The sequence below is a fragment of the Epinephelus fuscoguttatus genome, linkage group LG17 (assembly GCF_011397635.1).
Source record: "Epinephelus fuscoguttatus linkage group LG17, E.fuscoguttatus.final_Chr_v1".
Lineage (NCBI taxonomy): Eukaryota > Metazoa > Chordata > Actinopteri > Perciformes > Serranidae > Epinephelus > Epinephelus fuscoguttatus.
This window is the reverse complement of record NC_064768.1, coordinates 28,069,715-28,084,264: the sequence shown is the minus strand read 5'-3', so window position 1 is coordinate 28,084,264 and position 14,550 is coordinate 28,069,715. Positions and strand designations below refer to the sequence as shown.

Below are 14,550 nucleotides of genomic sequence, written 5' to 3'. Positions count from 1 at the left end.
AGAATGTCAATATATCTAATACTTTACGACCAAATACTCCCATAAATGTCATTCCCATCATCCTCAGCTGTATGTTGGGTGCTAATTAGCAACATGCTACACTCACATGCATGGAAAACAATTTCCCTGCTAAACATTTATGTGTTAAAATTAACATTGTGAGCATGTTAGCATGCTGCTGTTAGCATTTAGCTCAAAGGCCAGCCTTACAGAGCTGCTCACATGGCTGCAGACTTTTAAAGGTCCAGTGTGTCGGATTTAGGGGCATCTATCAGCAGAAATTGTATATATTATTCATAACCCTCTTCCACAGAGTCTGCAATGTTGTTCTACAGTAGCGTACAAACAAAACACAGCCACCGTAGTTCTCCTGCACGATTTGCAAACGGGACAAGTTTCGATCCTGCAACCTCCCTGCTAAATCGTACACACTGGACATTTAACCTTTGATGTTGCAAAGCATAATTTATGCTTGGTTAAGTTATAATCCAAGGACACTGTGAAACCACCCATTAATTTATCTGGATGTCAGCAGGATATTGCAGAAACATACGCACACAAAACAATCAGTACATTTGCATGGATATATAAGGAGAACTGGACACAGCATTGAAAGTGGGACCCCATCCATTCCTATGAAAGTTGCTTAGTGGTGCATGAAGCCAAAAAAGCTCTATTTCCATTGTATGAAAATACCTGGATCTTCCGCACTGTGGCCCACAGAGAAAGCACAATAGAGACTCTCAGCGACAGAACAGCTAACTTCTGGTTTAGTGCTCCGCTAACTTGAATGTGGATAAAACAATTCAATCATGTGGCTCTTCTAGGCTTTCAAAATGTTATTGGACTGGATGCATCAAGTCCCAATAGTGAAAGGAGTCATTTTTTGGATGTGTTTTTCACCAGCGCAGGTAAAGGACATTTATGTGATGGAGGTGAGCTGTTTGCAGAGCTGTTAGTCCCTGGAGGTTGGCTGCTGTCTGTGAGACGTCACCGCTACCCGCTTGAGGGCAGGCAGCCTGGCATTTGGACCTACTCCTATGAAGGTCCATCTCCGGCATGACTTAACTGTCGCATGGCGCATTTAAACTGACAATAGAAACATTAGAACACTAGATGCCACTAATTTTTACACACTGGAGGCATCAATCAAAGTATTGTACATCAAATTTTTAAAGAATATGCTGTTTGTTTGTTTTGGAAAAGAGCAAAGGTGAAATTCCTTGATATGATAATTCCTAATAACCTCTTTGCAGCTTTAATGAATGTTTCTGTGAGCACTGAACAAAAACAAAAGGCCAGCACGTAACAGTCATATTTGTCATTTATTAGCATAACAGTTTTTTGTATCTAATAATATCAAAATATTAAGGGAAAAAGATGTTTGATTACAGTACATTCCATTTGCAGAGAAGCAGAGTCAAACCTACGTGAATTCAAAAGAGAACAGTAGATCTGTTGGGACGAGAGTTCGGACCTTTTTTTTTTTCCTGGTTTAAGATTGCATCGGCTGGCACCAGCAAACAGCACTGCCATAACTCCATATACAGCAGCATCAATTACTGCCATCCCACACTCTTGCATTCTTTGAGGTAAAAAAATACATCTTTAGTATTGATACATTCATAGAAATATAAAAGCGTCTTTATTTCCTTATTGTGCTTTTATGCGGGAATATTGCCTGTGCTCTAAGAAAATGGATCTCAGAGTTGGTAAGCCTGGGTGACGATCAGGAAAATGGCCTCCACCATGGATCATGAGCCAATTAAGTATTGGCAATTTCCTCCAGGCTGCTTCACAACAGGGGCGACTACCTTGTGCCTAAATGACCCAGTTGTTTAAACTGAGCCAACATCCAATAAATATGCATCGGTAAATGCCAGGTTCAGCTATTAAACGAATGAACCGTGTTTCCTTTAAATAGATAGATAAATGGCAAGCTGAATTTCCACAGGGTGACATGCAGCATGTTAATGTGTGTCTACAGGCACTACTCAAAAGGCTCGGAAAGGCATGCAGAGAGCAAGAGAAAGAGAGAGGGAGAGAGAGAGAGAGAGAGAGAGAGAGAGTAGGTGTGTGGAGAGAAACACTGGAAAAGAGAAGCAGAGAGGGAGAAAGAGTCCCTGTGCTCAGTGTGACAGACGACAGCAGGGGCTCTGCTGCCCGAGGCATAACATACCCCCCCACCTCCATAACCAACTTCCTCCACCCTCCATCCCCTCTCCCCTGAGGGCCTGTGGTAAAGAGCACAATACGTCCCATCTCTTTCTTTCCTCACACCACTCTATGCTCCCAGTCCAACCAGCCCCAACAAGCCACGCACTGGTACACGCAATCCAGAGCATCATGCGTAGGTTGAGTGCGCAAAGAAAGAAGGGTTAAAAGGAGAGGAAATAGCACGGATAGAAGGTTGGGGGAAGGATGCTAACAGCCCCCATCCCTCCTGTCTTTGCCTCTAAAGCCCACCTCCACCACTCACAATGCTTTCTCTTCCTCCAACCAGCCAAGCCGACCTGAACCCATCACTAGCCAGGAGCGAAAAAGGAGAGGACAGAAAGAACTCTCTTCTCCTCCATATCCCTCTTGTTCTCCATTATGACACAGTTCCATATGCCATCTTAACTGAACCAAACCTCTACATCCTGTCTAACAACACTACGTTTCTATAAGTTAAAGCTAACACACCTAAACCTTCTGTGCTTGTTTTCATGCAACAAGATTTTTAAACACGTGCCTTTAAAACAAAAAGGAATCTGAGTTGCATCCCTGCAAACGTCCTCCAACGATATGGGGAACCCCAGTTGATCAGTTTGATCTCTAGTTCAGGAACATATCCCAAAAAATATCCTGGATCAAGTCCTGCAGAGTTCAGACAAAGGGCTGCTACAAACCCTTGGTCGGGTTGTGGTAGGTGCCCCCAAGTCCAGTTTGCGGAGAACACCCAGAGCTCTGACGAGGGTCCTCACCTCCCCCGTCTTGTGGCTGTGGACTGTGTACCCTTGACCTGATGGAAACGGAAATCCCGTCATTGTAGTGGGGGATCTCTGGTGAGCTGAGGGGTGAGGAAAGCAGGTGAGGCTCTGTGATGACGGGCTGTATTTGAAGGGAAGGTGAGTTGCGAGTTGGGGTTGTGCTGGGGTTAGAGGGGTAACCCAGCTGGAGGTCCTGGGGTCTATGTGCGAGGGAATCCGTGTGGCATATCGCACCATGTAGCTGAGGGACAGTGAGGGGAGAAGAGGGCAACGACATGGGCGTGTCTGTCCAAATGGAGGCAGTCTGAGAAGAGGATGGTGAAGGGTAAGACTGGGGGGAGGGAGGATGGCCCAGGTATGTGAGGTGTGCTGGGGAGTAGTGTGTGGGGCAGACCACTGTAGGCTGTGGCGTTGATGACATGAGGGTTTCCATGAGTTGGGCCATTCTCTTCATGACTCGTCCAAGGTCGGCCACTTCCCTCCCGAGGTTGCTCACCTGTAGACAGAAACCATTTTTAGTTTTAAAGAGGAAAAAAAATTTCTCATGCCCCATTCATGGGTGGGGTGGGGCATAAAAAAAATCAAATTTTAGGCACTCAAGTAAATTCAAGATTCTCTTGTGTTTGACCTCTGGTATCCAAACCTACAGTATGGCCTCTATGCTGATAACACTCAAAGTGGACTCATTGCCATACACAGTAGTTGCCTTTTTTGGTTATGTAATGAAGACAAACTTTCTAGGAAACACTCTCGCTACATCATCATGAATTTGGTATTTTCAGGTCAGTCATTTTGGGTCAAAATATTTCGGTCTCCTGCCTGCCATTTAGCACGTAACATCGTACTGCTATAATTGGTCATTACACCGATGATGGGTCAGAGGGGTGGTGGTGGTGATTAGTTGCTCTCTGCATGTGCACATGTCCACAGAGGGCATGACCATGAAGCCCTGCCAACGAGCCATCTGCTTCTACCAGTCAAAGTACTGATGACCATTCATCAGGCCAATCACGCACATCAGTGCTACTGGATGCACACCAGCCCACAGCAGGACACACAGCTCCAGGTGGGAGCTGCTCCAGTCGCTGTGTGAATACGTCAAGAGGTGATCAAGTGAATTGTGATCATGACAGACCAAATAAGGCAAGGAGCTCTCAGTTACGTGGACACCAGTGGCGGACTCAGCCTGTCTTAGAGGCAGGGGTGGGAAAAAAAATGTAGTAATATATCCAGCATGTAGGGCAGCCTATATGGCACTGCATCAGGGGTACTGACCTGAAACTCTGTCAAATACACTGCTCTTGACTTCACTATACCAGACTGTATGGGTGTTAGCTGCTGCAGCAGTGGGCCGATCACACGTCACATTAAATTGAGGAATGCATGCTGTGATTGGCTGCAAGCAAGACCATAAAAAATAGTCTTTTTCTAGATCTGGGCACAAAAAGGATCAAATGCAGGTATCGTTTGATGAGAGAAGTTTCCTGGTACTAGTAATCTGGTTGATACCTTAAAGGTATGAAGTACATACACCCCACCATACTGAAAGGGCACCCTAGGGCGCTATCATGTTTTATCTACAAGTTGGGCATTCAAGAGAGTACTTCTGCTGCGTTTTCTTAAAAACATGGGGTTCCCTTTGTCCCCCCTCTGAGTCCAGCAGTGGTAGACAGACATTGTTGGGCATACATACCTGTATATGTGAATTTTTATATGACTACAAATGAATTGTCTTATCAGTTAATGGCCCAGCATGCATTCACTTTTGATATCCTTCAGCATCAAGCTTGTTTTGACTTTGATCTATCACACTGAGTACCTGACAATAGTTTCAATGGAGCAAAAAAAATCTCTCTCCCTTTTTTCATAATTCTCCCATCTCTCCCATCTCTCTCCCTCTCTGGAGTGTCTGATAAAAGCCTGGGTCTAAACTCTGACTCTGATAAAAATAGAAAAGCTGAGAGCAACAGGACAGTCCAATCTGACACGCTGTCAACATGATTCCAGTACTCCCACCTCAGAGACGACCGTCGGTGGAGAAAGTCAGACAAAACAGCAGCCGTGGACGACCGGAGTTCACTGCAGCTACAGGTACATGTTGAGCCCAGAAAATAAGTAGAAGCATCATTAGATCATATGCTTATGCTATTTAACCATGAGAGTTACATTATATGTGTCCGGCTCTGAATAAATGCTTCCGAGTTGTACTACAGCAGGTAAATATAGTAATCCGCTATCAACCTGGATGTCAGGTATAGTGCAGAGCAGCATTTTCTTTGATAATGGCAGGTTTTGATGACAGCAGCTCTGGAAATTTAGACGGATCTGAGGCTGCTGATGATGAGGAGTTCGTTTTTGTGCCTTTGGTGAATCATATCATTTGATCGTGAATCCTTGAATTCGTGACATAACCTTTGTTTTTCTCCCATGCCATTGAGATATAAATGGTCATTTTGTGGCTTGAGCCCATGTTTTGAATCACATTTCAGATGTGTGAATATATAATATATTGTGCTCGCTTTCGGATGGGTGTTATGACATGTTTTACACTTATATATGTTTATACATGACTTAGGTGACTTCAGACTCTCTGACCTGTTGACACCTTTGTGTGTGTCTGGATGTATTGCTTTTCCTCTTTTTTCATTTAAGGTAATCAACACATCAGATCTGTGTCATGTAATCACTGCAGCTGTTTGTCATGTGACCGTAATTGCATCATGTGATCAGCTACATTTAAGATGGCCTCTCACAGTATCTGTTTGTCTGAAGAAAAGCACACAGCTCGAAACGTACGTCACGGTGCAATAAATTATAATTTTTTCTGCAAAGAGTCCTGCAGTGTTGCGAGTCATTCACCCTTTTTCATCTACGACTATCGACTCAGCACCTGCCCTCCCATGGTGAGATGTGCGTTCCTTTGGTTTGATTTTTTTGACATTCTGTGGCTGAAGCATTCTTTTAGCCTGATGAGGGAACCTCATGTAGTTACCTTAACTGCCTCAACCTTGCTGCTACAATTACCGGGTAGTTTTCCTGGCCAAATTTCCAATTTAGGAAGCCAGAAGATCTCACAATTGGCCTTCAGCTGCTGTAGTCATTGCTAGTAAAGAAAAAGAGGCGCAATGACTTCTAAAAGCTGATAGTTGCTTTGAAAGTCTTTGAGAGAGAATTTTCACCCAACACTTCAGTTCCCTTCTGCTCCACTGCGCTTTAACATTTTTATCAAATGAAGCTCAGAGTAAGTTCAACCAGGAACACTTTCTTTGTGCTCATCCATTCACAATTCTCTCCATCCCACTCTCACTGCTTCCTCTAATCAGCTGATTATGGGTGTTCACTCTTCTAGCTATCCAATCAAACTTTGCCACTATCTCTATCAGCCAATCAGGATGCCACTGCAAAATTTTAAATCTGCTCTCTCCTCTGCTTCTGTCAGCCGTCATTTTACCTCGTTCACCTCCAGCCATCGTATCCAGAGTCCAGGACGAGCTCAACAAAGGCTTATTCGTCTACTCAACCAGATCATCGGCACTTCTTCATCTTCCTCTCATCTCATCCTCACCACCTCTACCACCACCAGGGTCTAGCCCCGGGGTGTTCTCTCTTCGACTACAGATTCATCACCCTCCTTAAATCATATCATCTCCACGGGGTCTAATCGCCAAAGACTTTGCACATTTTTCATTCTTATGTGCACATGTTAATAAATATTCTTCTTACTATAAAAAACGAGTCTCTCCTGATTGGACTTATTTTATTATTATTATTATTATTATTATTTTATGGCACTTTACTGTTTTGGTTTACTGTCAATGCTCTCATCAACATTCCAGATAACCAGCTGCAGCTAAGCAGCTGGCTGTTTTTGCAAGAAAACCATAGTGTACACCTGATCAGCACTAAAGAGTAGATGAAAAAAGTTGACAACTAGCTGGTTTCTAATTGCTAGTGGAGCATTTAGCAGGTCAAGGAGCCAAAACTTTTTTTTTGTACAGGGGAGACCAAAGCAAAAAACATTAGTCAGGTGTCCAGAAACACGCTTTTAAATAACTGCTAATGTTGCTCAGCGTCTGTTAAATGTGTGAACATATATTACATACGTGCTGAGCTGTTCCATTGCCCCCAAGTGGCCAAAAAATCAATTATTGCTGCTTTCAAGGCTATGCACTGTTTATAAAGTCTGTTATATACCTGCTTTGTGCTTACGGTATTGATTTATACTGTTTGCTTACCAATGTAGGTCACCACTGCTGTGCATATACGTGTGTGTACCTATGTCTCATTCTCAAGTGTATTTGTGGTGCACTGCATGTGAATGTTTATGGCCTCTTCTCATAATCACAAGTGCAATTACTCAGGCTGTTCAGGCAAAGCTCTCATTCTTCCAACTCTCCTGTGTAGCTGCGCATTATGATTTCCATGACGCGGAACAGAGGTCACCATGTTTGGCCTCTATTTAACTACACTAATGCCTCATTCATCTCTCACTAGAATAAACCCTTCATTGGAATAGTTGTAGCTGAGGGTTAAAGGGTAAAGATGAGAGGTCAAGGAGCATGGTTTGTGTCTGTGTTCACACAATTTGTAGTTCATTAAAATGCTGCAACTTCTGTGTGGTTCAGGTCAGAAACAGCAAAGACATTAACCCTGTCAGTGGGTTGTTTGGACGGCTGTATCTCATGTTTGAAATTGCAATTTGTGCTTTTTTTATTCACAGGAACAGATGCAGGTATCAAAAGGCCTTTGCTACACGATTTTCTCTGAAAGAATTGGTAGAGTTGTAGTTGTTTCAGAAGAAAAATAACACTGTCAAACAACAAATTAGGGCCCCTGCAAGCATACATTTTTGTTTGCATGTTATTAAGCATTGCAGTTGAGAAGCGGAAGATTATCTGATTTTTATTACTGTTGCATGAAAAATGAGGTGGCCTTCTATTTTTTGCAAATACTATACGTTATGAAACTATTCAGCATGTGCCAAAAAACAAACAATGCCCTCATTTGTCATTTATATGTAAGTGTTTTTGGAGAAAGCAGATAACAACCATCACCCCTCTTCATCTCCTATGGTGACTGGAGTGGATGGATCCAAGTGAGGATTAACGACCTACAAGACCATGCTGACAGACTTCCTGTCAAACACCGGTAACCCGCAGAGACACAGAAGGGACAACAGAGCCGACGCATATAACTGTGAAGATGCTGCGCCTTTGTCTTTCACACTTTCTGTTTAGGATTTGCTTTTTGTTTCTTCTCATAAAGCTATCTGCCTTCTCCCCTTTTCGTCTCCATTCCCCCCCCCCCCCTTCATGTCTTTTTTTTCTTCTCTCTGCCTCTATCTGCTCATCCCAGGATACAGACTGAGGCTTAGCGGGAGGAAGCAAGCGCTCATCCTCACCTGCCAAGAGTCTAATGTCAATTTAGCCACCCGCCAATCAAAACCGTAGGATGCAGCATGAGAGGCTGCATGTCTGTGTGTGTGTGTGTGTGTGTGTGTGTGTGTGTGTGAATGGATTATTTCAAGCTGGACAATAAACCGCTTCAGTCTATAAAACATCCAAATATGATACTATACAATGAGACAGAAAAGGCACAGTAAAAATTTCCTGAGCTTCAGCACACTACAGTGGCAAATTAAATGTAAAGCTCATGAAAACATATAAAAGGAGGATTTCGATGGTTGATAAATGATACCATATTCCGTAAGGCCTCATTATAACACCACATCCTGCAGAGCAATCATTTCTACAATGTCACACTCGTTATTTTAAACCTTTTTTTTTTGCTTCATTACTTCTCTCAATCCTTTCACCTGTCTCATGCCTGACATGCTGATATAACCATATGGCCAGATCTTACCTGAACCTACTTGTATGTCTCTCTCTCCTGCACACACACACACACACACACACACACACACACACGCACGCAAACACACAGTCCTACCTGCTGGTCGAGGTGTCGCAGTTGTCCTCTGGTCTCCTCTGCTTTAGCTGCTAACTCTGCAGTGCTGATCTGCAGTATGTCTGTGACACAAATTAGCAAGTTACAAATTACCTCAAGTGCCGAATACCAATTACAAATTAACACCCAGCAGTTATTGCATCGAGGCAGCTGATAAATACTATAGGCACTGACAGGAAGTGCAAACTCACATTCATCATGCTCAGTATGTAATAGTTCTGCAGGGATTTGGATGTGAACATTTTTCACTCCCCAGAAATGTGGGTATTGAAGGGGTTGTAAATGGTATTGGGTCATATTTGAGAGGTAAATTGTGGAGGAGTGTAGGATGGGAGGACCTGTGGCAGACGCTGAGGCACTGGTTGGTTCATTGACAGGACAACCTTGGCTGGTAGAGAAGGGGAACGCCAGGGAACCCTCTGTCCCCTCACTGTCTTCAGTACCGTCCACTATCCTGCAGAGAGACAATATGTGTGCTTAGAATATTAAAGATTGTTACTGATGATGTAATAATTGCTGGATTAATTAGAAACATTGCTAATCAATAATAATAAGGTTACTGTAACACTATCATGTTGCTTAAACCTTGCGCTTTCATGGTCTTAATGGTATAGTTTTTTTCCGAGTTAGATGAAAAGATTGATACAACTCTCACATGTATGGTGAATATAAAGATACAGCCAGCAGCTGTTTAGCTTAGCTTAGCACAAAGACTGAAACAGAGGGAAACAGTTAGCCTGGCTCCATCAAACCCCCCCCAGAAATCTCCCTCCTAAGAGCTCTAAAGCTCACAAATTAACACGTAATATAAGGCGGCATCCTCCAGGACTCAATACAATCAAGACAATGTAAAAGTGCAAAAACCGCAGTTCCTCTAATGGCCACTTGAGGCTGGCTCCAGAAGCGAGTCATCCACCATGTTAAAATGTCCAACTTTACAACAGAAATAAACATGTTTACAGTCTGGTATAAAAACAGTTTTGGTCTCTATAGCTAATTTGAACATTCATGACAACCGTACAGGGATGAATTTTCATATAACTCACCTCTTTCCATTTTATTAAGGCTTAAAGTTGCGCCCCTCGCTCCCCCACAGCATCACCCTCTCACCCCCATATGGTCACCTCTGGCTCCAAAAACACCAAGATTGCAAGGTTCAAACTTGCCAAACTTCAAAACCAGACTCCACAAACCTATGGGTTTCATCACAGTAGCTACGTCCATTACTTTTAGACAGTCTATGGTTATATCTCACAACACAGAAGTGTAAAAGGGACTATTTGTGAGTAAGTTAACAATTAAAGGTCATACAAATATCATTTATCTCCTTTTACTGTAACTTTTTATTTTGTCAAAAATGCCCAGCTCTAGTTTGAGCCACATGTACTGTGCTAAAGAATGACAAAAATAGACCTAACACAGAGTCAAAGAGACACAGGCCTACACAGGCAGACAGGCAGATCGATGATCAAGCTCACCTGGGGCTGAGGTTGGATGGGTCTAAAGTGGTGAGAGTAATTTCCTGGATCTTCCTCCGGGACCTTCTGGAGCTCTGTCCTGCTGTCTTCTGGCTGGGTCGGCTCTGCAGAGACTTCCCACCCGTGTCCCCGAGGTTCACCGCCCGGTTCCGCTCTGATGACAGAGACACAGACATGGCCTCGTCTTCCTCCTCCTCCTCCTCATCTTCCTCATGTTCTTCCTGAGTCTCTATGATGGGCGGATAGCCCTGAACCACTCGTCCGTTCCTTCTAACCCCAGACTGGAAATAAGATGAAGTATAAATATATGAAAAGAGACAAATATCAATCAGCTGTGATTAGAGGACATTTTAAAATATTACTCTTAAGTGTGGATACTAGGAGGCCTTTAAGAGATTACGTAACTACAGAAAAAGCTGAGACATGAAATCAAAATCTATTCATGCAGATTTGAGTCCTCCAAAGCAGCAGCCTTTAAGATGTTAAATGCCTCTTAAAAAACAGCAATTCCCCGTATTCTGTGTCACAGCAAATGTTGCCATCCTCATCTTTTCTGCTTCCTCTGAAGATGCTGAATACGCTGAGCTGTATTTGCTAATACTGTGACCCTGAAATACACAGAGGTATTTTCAATACATAGATGTGCTCTTATGACTCCTGAGTGCAAGGAGCAGGCCACTCAGCTGGATTTATGAGTGACGAGGTTGTCCAAAAATCCCCAGATCAACATTTTAGACTGAAATTGTGACCTGCAGAGTAATGATGAAGGCAACACTGGTGAACTCTGACATCAGTCTTGTCTTTGCCAAGGGTCTGCAGTTGTGCAAAATCGCAAGGGCGCTGCTCAAACGTAAGATAAGGATGCAGTAACTGCAATAAGGTCGACGGCGACCTATTGATCAGCGGCCTATGACCCAACTCTATCGGAGGAGGAAAACATCAGCGTGAGGTTAATGGCTCCAACAGCTAAATTGATTTTCTTTTGTAAAATATCTGACTACAGATTATTATATTTGTGTTATTTTTGCAGATTCTCAACATTGAAAGAGCAGCCTGACAGCACGTAGACCATTTCATCATCATCCTCTATTCTGGGGCAGGATGATTTAAAGACTGACAACCTATTCTGTGCAGAATTGATCTGTCTCCTCTCTATCAAAAAAAAGTCTCTGCATTAGAATCATTAATTCTAAAAGAGTGATTGAGTCCATTATCAGTCATGGAGGTCTACTGCCGAGTTGCCCTTCAGACTTTTCATAGTGGATAGAAAAATTGATTTTCAGTTGCACGTTAATTTGACTTTCATCATTTTCTATTGCAGGCTGATTAAAGCAGTGCAGGCTGGTATCAACAAATAGGCTGAAGTGTTCAACATTGGAAAAGTCTTGAGTTAATGTCACTTGAATACAAGCGGGGCATGTTGCCTTTTAAATTGTAAATCATCAATCAGTGTTTGAGTGTGTTAGAGGGCTCGTCTGTTACCTGAGAATCTAGAGCTGTTGTGGAGAGTCGGGCCTTAACCTGGAGGAGAGCCAGAGAGGAAATATACTGTAAATGAAGTGCAGGGAACAGCAATCAAGATGTGGCCTTTCTCCCCTCAGTTTTAAATTACAGAGGAGCTATTTCACAACAATCAGCAGTAAATTATTTTTGCAAAGCTGGCACAAGAAGACTGCATGGCTTGCGGTGATGGAAAATAATTCACCTCAACAGACTGATGCTATGGTGTTGTGCTCATATATAGCACAGTAATATCCAGGCAATCTTAACCTCTCAGCCCCAAAACGCACCCTCCACCCTCAGCTACTGCCTTCCTTCCCCCACTCTTCATTTTTACTCAATTCTGAGATGCGGGGCTGCCCCTCTGCACATTAGCTCCACCTAAAAGCCCTGCGGCAGGTAGTGTGTGTGTGTGTGTGTGTATGTGTGTAAGTGGGCCAGTGGTGTTTGCACTGGAGAGACAGAAACACCTGACTGTAATTACAGCAGCAGAGCTCGTCCAAGTGCCCTGGCTATTTTTGCCCTCTCCCTCTCTCTCACACACACTGTCTCATACACTTTTCTTATTCAAGGTTTTTTCCCTCCTACTTCCTTCAGCCGCCCTCAAAGTCCATTTCTCACCCTCCAAACTCCAGCCCTACATGCCTTTGTCTTTCGTCTCGCTCAACCCATAAGTCATTCTTGCGCATTATTACAGTACCGTCATTCATTACACAGAGAAACTGTCAAGTGTGTTAGTGCTTGTCATGCTCTGCTGTGTTTGGGGCTCGTTAATTTCTGTTTTTTTTTTTTTCAATATAAAAACAAAACCAATCAGGAACTATTGGGGTTTATGTAGAATGGTAAGAAAGTCCTATAAAAAGTTAAGCACACAAACATTTCTGATGAAAAAATGGCACTTGAATTGCTTTTTAAAATTTCTACAGGAGATTCTCATGCATAATTAGCATCTCATTTATATTTTCTGCACACTTTTCTCTTCTGTCAACATCACAAGCCGACTTCTTTATTGTAAACTACAGAGATAATTGTCGCAGCATGAAACATAATAACTTTTGGCTGCATAGGGACATGATATCAGGATGAAATTAAACTGATCTGCTCCTTTTAAAGAATCTGTGTATTGTTGGGATGAAAATCTGGACTTACATGCGTCTCATGTCCCTCCCTCAAGTTGTACGTGAGATCCTGCTGGATGTCCTGGACGAAGTGGTGCGAGTACTCGGGGTAGAGGTCCAACACTTCGTACAGCCCCCTCAGGTTAACACACTGCAGGTCACAGTAGGTCAGGGCCTTCACGTCGGCGTTGGTTTTGATCACTCGGTCATCTAAGGACAGGTTCGCCCCGATCAGGTCTCCTTTACCTGCTCAGAGAAAGACACGGACAAGGTCGTCAGAATACGGGTGGCAGCATGATGTTTGTTCTCTGGTAAAAGCCGCTGAGGATGTGGATTCTAATGCAAATTCTGCAACATGTTTCAGATCTTCCATTTATCTAAGAGCTCCTCAGGGAGTGCACAGGTTGGAGTGTGTGAGGGGGGTTTTGATCAGCATGAATCTGAGGCATTTGGAGCACCACCTGTCCACCTGCTCTCATGTAGGCAGCACACATTAGCTGTGTAATAACTGATATATTATCGTCAAAGATGTCAATAATAAAAGTATATTAAATATTATCTTAATTATGACTTGTCGTACAATACTTTTTGATTATTTATTTTCCTGTTTTTATTGCTGCTAATCACTGAAAGTTACCGAGGATAATTTCATCGTATGCCCTCAGCGACAATTAGGTGTCTTATGTCGTAAGATTAGCAAGTCCTTCATTATGATAAATAGCTTTAACACAGAGTTCTTACTTTGCAGTTGTAAATGTTAATATATTCTTAAAAACTGAATGTTGGTTCAGTTAGGTGGTCGAATTATGCACGGATGAAATAAGAAGCTACAAAGACAAAGTAAGCGTCATGCTAGAGAAGCATAAACACCACCCTGGCGATTGTAATTGCTCATTGAAAAGCACGGCATAATAATAAATTATTTATTTAGCAAGAACATATGGTGAATATTAATGTAGTTATCCTAAAACTTTATTCTCTGACCATCTTCACTTAAACTTTGTTTTGCATTGCTGCCATAATCTTGAGTCGATTTAGGAGCAGGTAACTGAGGTAAACAAAAATGGCATCACAACAGTTGTTCCACCATCATTTAGGCATCCATCCATCCACCATCATTGTAATTTAGTCTTCTGCAAACCGAGGTGGTCGACAACTGTCACTTCTTCTTCATCTACCTCTTGAAGCTCTTTTCACCAAACGTAACAAGAAAGGAGAGCTGGGACTAAACACAGCTGACGACAAGCTTCTCTATTCATTCTTACATTAACATTAGAGCTGAAATGGACAATGTTTTTGCTTTAACTTATTATTGTGAGGTAAATGTTGATTGCACATTGTAATGGCTATAGAATAATGACACCAACTGTGTTTAGATTGGTTCCCTTTGAGCCTCAGTTTTACTGTACGCCACCAGATACAACCTCCCGGGAAAATTAAGGCTCAATTTATGGCACAAAGAAAGCGCTTCAACCATTGCACAACCCAAACAGGATGAGGATAGTACATTTGTTC

The 14,550-nt window shown here is 42.7% G+C and overlaps 1 protein-coding gene across 1 annotated transcript in view; it reads right to left on the bottom strand.

Annotated features, from left to right (window-relative positions):
* Positions 1–1,478: 1,478 nt before the first annotated feature.
* Positions 1,479–14,550, bottom strand: part of kcnh8 (potassium voltage-gated channel, subfamily H (eag-related), member 8) — an 82,159-nt gene continuing 69,087 nt past the window's right edge. The window contains exons 11-16 of the mRNA XM_049601476.1: positions 13,067–13,281; positions 11,900–11,938; positions 10,418–10,698; positions 9,278–9,393; positions 8,922–9,001; positions 1,479–3,468 (exon numbers count right to left, since the gene is read on the bottom strand). Of these exons, the coding sequence (XP_049457433.1) occupies positions 2,884–3,468; positions 8,922–9,001; positions 9,278–9,393; positions 10,418–10,698; positions 11,900–11,938; positions 13,067–13,281 (1,316 nt within the window). The 3' untranslated portion in view covers positions 1,479–2,883. The remainder of the gene's footprint in view (positions 3,469–8,921; positions 9,002–9,277; positions 9,394–10,417; positions 10,699–11,899; positions 11,939–13,066; positions 13,282–14,550) is intronic.